The 6,328-nt window shown below is 39.4% G+C and overlaps 1 protein-coding gene across 1 annotated transcript in view; it reads left to right on the forward strand.

Annotated features, from left to right (window-relative positions):
• Positions 1-6,099, forward strand: part of LOC106878668 (uncharacterized) — an 11,726-nt gene extending 5,627 nt beyond the window's left edge. The window contains exons 4-6 of the mRNA XM_014927953.2: positions 1,245-1,478; positions 2,750-2,821; positions 5,391-6,099. Coding sequence (XP_014783439.1) covers positions 1,245-1,478; positions 2,750-2,821; positions 5,391-5,608 — 524 coding nt within the window. The 3' untranslated portion in view covers positions 5,609-6,099. The remainder of the gene's footprint in view (positions 1-1,244; positions 1,479-2,749; positions 2,822-5,390) is intronic.
• Positions 6,100-6,328: the final 229 nt, after the last annotated feature.

A 6,328-nucleotide genomic window follows, 5' to 3' on the forward strand; every position in this document is an offset into this window, starting at 1 on the left:
CGATTCCCAGACTGGGCGTTGTGAGTGTTTATTGAGCGAAAACACCTAAAGCACCTCGAGGCTCCGGCAGGGGATGGTGGTGAACCCTGCTGTACTCTTCCACCACAACTTTCTCTCACTCTTTCTTCCTGTTTCTGTTGTGCCTGTATTTCAAAGGGTCAGCCTTGTCACACTCTGTGTCACACTGAATATCCCCGAGAACTACGTTAAGGGTACACGTGTCTGTGGAGTGCTCAGCCACTTGCACGTTAATTTCACGAGCAGGCTGTTCTGTTGATCGGATCAACCGGAACCCTCGATGTCGTAAGCGACGGAGTGCCAACAACAACAATGTGTGAATGAGAGTGATATGCAGTTAATTAGATTTTGTGCAAGTGTAAAGTGTTCTAGGACACCTGTTACCATTCTCTGTTCCACTGGATGAATGCAAAGCTCCATCATTAAAGAGGATGAAAGACATTGAAATATCTTTAAATATTTTCTGAATCTGATGACATTCTGGTGAACTGTGATGTGGGCAGTTGGAATTAAAAAGTAACAATGGTAACCTTTAAAAATGAGTGTAAGCATATGCTTATTGTTGCCGGATGGCATCTGTAAAGACATTCGAGCGAGATCGTTGCCAGTGCCGCCGAACTGGCTCCTGTGCAGGTGGCACGTAAAATACACCATTTTGAGCGTGGCCGTTGCCAGTACTGCCTGACTGGCCCTCGTGCCAATGGCACGTAAAAGCACCCACTGCACTCTCAGAGCATGGTGGAAGCTGAGAGAAATTGCTTTGAGTAACTTATTATCTCCTTGCCACCTCGAGTTGAAATGTTTTAACTTAATTAAATACTTTTATTTTTGAATATGTAATGTTTGTGCATTCTTCTCCTTTTATGCAAACTGTCAAATTTATACCAAACATCTTACATAAGAATCGAAAGTCTAAACGAACAAAAAAACACGAAATAGAGTTATCAAGTGATAATTAAATGAGAAAATTGCACCATTGTTAGATTATGGAGGATGTCTTAATAGAGAGAGAGAGAGTAGGTTTAGGAAAGTTAGTCTATTTTTGTTGAGGACCTAAATTTGATGCTACTAATGGGACCACGAGGGAAAGCATAAAAATGTTGGTCAAACGAATTCTGCTCACCAGTTGACTATTGATGATAGGAAAGTCTCACAATAATAAAATATAGATTATTAACAAAGGACACTTTACAGTAATGTGCATAACTTGGACATATTTATTTCAGATGCTCCAACGTTTGGGAAGTTCACCAAGTTGTCGCAGCCTAAACCTTCTGCATCACAGCCTGAACCTTCTACATCACAGCATGAACCTTCTACATCACAGCATGAACCTTCTACATCACAGCATGAACCTTCTACATCACAGCATGAACCTTCTACATCACAGCCTAAACCTTCTACATCACAGCATGAACCTTCTACATCACAGCCTAAACCTTCCACATCACAGCCAGATAGTGAGTAAAATATTGCAACACTTTTATTGATTTCCACCTGTTTTATCTTTAGTTCAGATATTTTGTTTGTCAGAATGATTCTGACTGAGGACAGGTTTGATCCCTAATTTCCATTTGAACAGTTAGCTGTAAAGTAATATCATAAAATATCCACTGAGGTCAGCACTATTGGTATTATGGGTATATTAGGAAACGCAATGGAGTTAATATTGTCTTTTGCTTCAGGGAACTAAAATATATTATGGTTTTGATGTTGTTGTTGGCACTACGTTGCTTACGACGTCGAGTGTTCCAGTTGATCTGATCAGCGGAACAGCCTGCTCGTGAAATTAACATGCAAGTGGCTGAGCACTCCACAGACACGTGTACCCTTAATGTAGTTCTCGGGGGATATTCAGCGTGACACAGAGTGTGACAAGGCTGACCCTTTGAATTACAGGCGCAACAGAAACAGGAAGTAAGAGTGAGAGAAAGTTGTGGTGAAAGAGTACAGCAGGGTTCGCCACCATCCCCTGCCGGAGCCTCGTGGAGCTTTAGGTGTTTTCACTCAATAAACACTCACAATGCCCAGTCTGGGAATCGAAACCGCGATCCTATGACCGCAAGTCCGCTGCCCTAACCACTGGGCCATTGCGACTCCACGGTTTTGATGTAAATAGGTGAATAAATGTTATTTTTTTGTTTGTTTTACATTTTTGTTAATTCATTGATTACTGATAAATTATTGTTGTTATTGCTAAACCAGATGTCTTTTGCAATGTGACAGGCTTACGATATAAAGTGTTCCAATTGTGAACACCCTGTCTTTTTTTTCACTGATAATAAATCTATCATTACATCCACTACATAGTGATGATGACATCATGTCTGCTTTTGATGACTTTTTGTGAGCAACAGGATGAAGACTTGTTTAGCAATGGGATTCAAGAACTGCAACACTGATGGAAGAAGTGTGTGGACCACAGGAAGGACTCTGTGGAAAAATAAACTTCATTTGCTCACGTTCCATGAGGGCATCTTTGTCAGCCTATGAACTTTCATATTTAGGATGTCTTAATAAAAAAAGAGATTTAGGAAGGTTAGTCTATTCTGTGGTGGACCTGAATATTGAGCTTATTGTATGGTACCATTGTAAAACGTATAAGAAATGTTGAGGGGGAAACTGTTGTGGTCACCTTTTGACCATTGAGGATAGCAATATGCTATAATAATAAAATATAGATTATTGATAAAGATTAAGAAATTTTACTAGAAATTGCAACCCATTTCAGATTCTCAAAAACTGGAGGAGAGGGATCTCCTGAAGGTGGCACGCCTGTTAGGATGCAATTGGTGGCAAGTGGGTGAGTAGAAAATAACAATACTGAATTTTAGCTTCACTTGAACTTTTGTATGTCAGAAGGACTGAGAACAGATTCCATTCCTAATTTCCATTTTGAAATTTTAACAGTAAAATCATTCTATTGAAGACACTGATGTAATTCAATAAAATTGAGATTAGCAGGATTGGTAAAATGGATAAATTAGTAAAACACAATAGAGTAAATATAAAAAAAAGAATGGTTGTGGGCAGAAAGAGAATCATTTCCCCAAACTCGATGCATATCCACAGCCGTGAATTTCTGATGAAGTCAACAATAGGGTTATTGTGTAGGAATCTGATAAGTAATTTCAGTTTAGATCATGAGCGTGGCCGTTGCCAGTACCGCCTGACTGGCCTCCGTAGGATTTTCGAGTGAGATTGTTGCCAGTGCCCCTGGACTGGCTCTTGTGCAGGTGGCACGTAAAATACACCATTTTGAGTGTGGCCGTTGCCAGTACCTCCTGACTGGCCTTCATGCTGGTGGCACGTAAAAGCACCCACTACACTCTCTGAGTGGTTGGCGTTAGGAAGGGCATCCAGCTGTGGAAACTCTGCTAAATCAGATTGGAGCTTGGTGTTGCCATCTGGTTCGCCAGTCCTCAGTCAAATCGTCCAACCCATGCTAGCATGGAAAGCGGACGTTAAATGACGATGATGACGATGATGAGGATGATCACCAAACTGGAATGACTTCTTACCACATGTCATATGTCTGAAGATGCTTCAATATAAAGATGAAGCTTAATAGAGCATCCTCAGCTGAATCAGTTATTATCGCTGTTCTTTGAGCCAAATATCTGTGTTAATCCGACAGACTTAGGATAAAAGATGTTCCTAGAGTGACGTCTCTGTCTTTTACTTGGGAGCATAGGACTACATCATTAAACGGTCCTTTTTAACATGATAGGGTGTAGTTTCAGGGACCTGTGGCCTCCCCACTGTCCAGTGTCCCTCTAGCTGTGGATCATACTTCACTCACATCTAATGTTTAATTGTACGTAGATGAATGGTGTAGATGTTAGCAAGTTCTGTCTGCTTTTCTTTGACTTCTCTATAAATTGTGGCTTTGATCCAGTGAAAGATATCATCATTATGTGCCATGCATCCAGAGAGATTAACCCTTTCGTTACTACACTTATTTTGAGATACTCTGTGCTTCTTTCAATTAATTTTAAATATAACAAAGAATTTAGTAAAATAATTTAGTTATCATTCAGCTGGTGTTAGGAACATAAATTGTGACTAAGGTTTGGTGGAAGATTTTAATTCAAAACTTATGAAAACAAGACATTTGTACTACAGAGCCAGGGGTGGTTTCAGCCGGATTGGTATCAAAAGGTTTAATTTGCAGATTTTGTTTCGATTGTTAGAAATAGCAGCCAAATATTGTGCACATTGAAGGCACATTTGACTGAGTGTCTTTAAACTTATTTGTTACCATATTTCTGTTGAGATGCTCTGTGTTTCCTTCAATTAATTTTAAATATAACAAATAATTTAGTAAAATAACTTAGTTATCATTCAGCTGGTGTTAGGAACATAAATTGTGACTAAGGTTTGGTGGAAGATTTTAATTCAAAACTTATGAAAACAAGGGATTTGTACTACAGAGCCAGAGGTGGTTTTAGCCGGGTTGGTAACGAAAGGGTTAAGCTGGTGTCTTGTGTAATTTGTGTTGTTTACCTAACTACGTTATATTAATTAGTCAGAGAAGGAAAGGTATCGCACTCACAAATGACCTATTTCAGGCATTGATCATGTCAAGTCACTTCCTCTCTGCATTGAGAGTACACATTTCTGGTACTATGGACATGCGGTTAGAACTTTGCAGGAAAGGATATCAAGACAGATTATTCCAGCTTAACTAACTTGCAGGAGATCAATAATGAGATAATCCCAATTGGTTGCATTTGTGAATCGTCGTCGTCGTTTAATGTCCGCTTTCCATGCTAGCATGGGTTGGACGATTTGACTGAGGACTGGTGAAACCGGATGGCAACACCAGGCTCCAATCTGATTTGGCAGAGTTTCTACAGCTGGATGCCCTTCCTAACGCCAACCACTCAGAGAGTGTCGTGGGTGCTTTTACGTGTCACCCGCACGAAGGCCAGTCAGGCGGTACTGGCTACGATGGTTTCTTCCGACACAACCTCATGCGGGAGATGCATGAGAAAACTCTATCCTTAGAACCTTTCCAGGAATACTAAGCAGAGAAAATGCATGGAAAGATGGACGGATGGATTGATGAAGTGACTTGGCTGTTGATTCTTTAGGTTTTAATACACTTAAGCACTTCTGACATTTGCTTTCCAGAAATTTTCGCAAATCCAATTTTCAATTAATTTTGTTCAAAATTCAACCTCTTCGTTATTTGTGCCATCATTCTTAGAAATAGAAGACAATGCCTTATATTTTTCATATTTCTTCAGTTTTTTGTAGTTTTCTGTTAATATAGTTTCTTTGTTATATTTATAACAACCTACAACACGTAACTCTGATATTATTGTTAATGTTGTTGCAGTTATTTCTTATTGTTCTATCTTCAACAGGTATTTTCTTGGGAATTGAAAGTACCCAACTGGGACATATCCGGTATGACTTTTCTGGTAATGTTCAAGAGCAGAGCTTCCAGATGCTGCTCTTCTGGTCAACACATTGTGATCCGCAGGAAGTTACAGTGGATACATTGAGGATAGCTCTTGAAGAAGCTGAGTGCCTTACTGCACTCAAATGTCTATCGTTACATGTAAAGGGAATTATTGTATAAATGTTGTTTGACCCCAGGTCAACCTTGACCAAGCAATGATCTATGATCAGATGTCTCCCAGCTGGGACCATCCTGCCTTTATTCTTAATGTAGAAAACCCAAAGCCACATTGTCCCACTTGTCCAACTTTAACCCTTTAGTGCTTAAACCGGTCATATCTGGCCAAAATATTCTACCTGTTTTATGTTCAAACTAGTCAGATATGGTCATTCATAGCTACCTTATTGTGTCATTTTAAAATTAAACAATCGCATAATTGAAATCTCAAAGCCATGAAATGATGCAGGATTAATTTTACATGGTGTGAATACATAAGCTTTACATTTGGCAGAATAATCTGAGTGCTAAAGGGTTTAGGGTGAGGTGTGAATTTTGGTAAATTTGGTTACTAATTCTAGCAGATCTGTCAACCAAATAAAGACCACTTCACTGGTTTGGCTCTTTTATTAGTAATTAACTTTTAAAATAAAGATAAACTTTGAAATGTTCAACTGTTGTTGGTGTTGTTGTTTGTCTAATTACCCCCTTAAACACGTCCATTGTTATGTTGACAGTTATAATATCCAAAGGGATCAAGTCGATTACATCAACCCCAGTGCGTAACTGGTACATTATTTATCGACCCCGAAAGGATGAACGGCAAAGTCGACCTCGGCGGAATTTGAACTCAGAACGTAAAGACAGACGAAATACCGCTAAGCATTTCGCCCGGCACCAAAC

Source organism: Octopus bimaculoides, unplaced genomic scaffold, assembly GCF_001194135.2.
Source record: "Octopus bimaculoides isolate UCB-OBI-ISO-001 unplaced genomic scaffold, ASM119413v2 Scaffold_87364, whole genome shotgun sequence".
Lineage (NCBI taxonomy): Eukaryota > Metazoa > Mollusca > Cephalopoda > Octopoda > Octopodidae > Octopus > Octopus bimaculoides.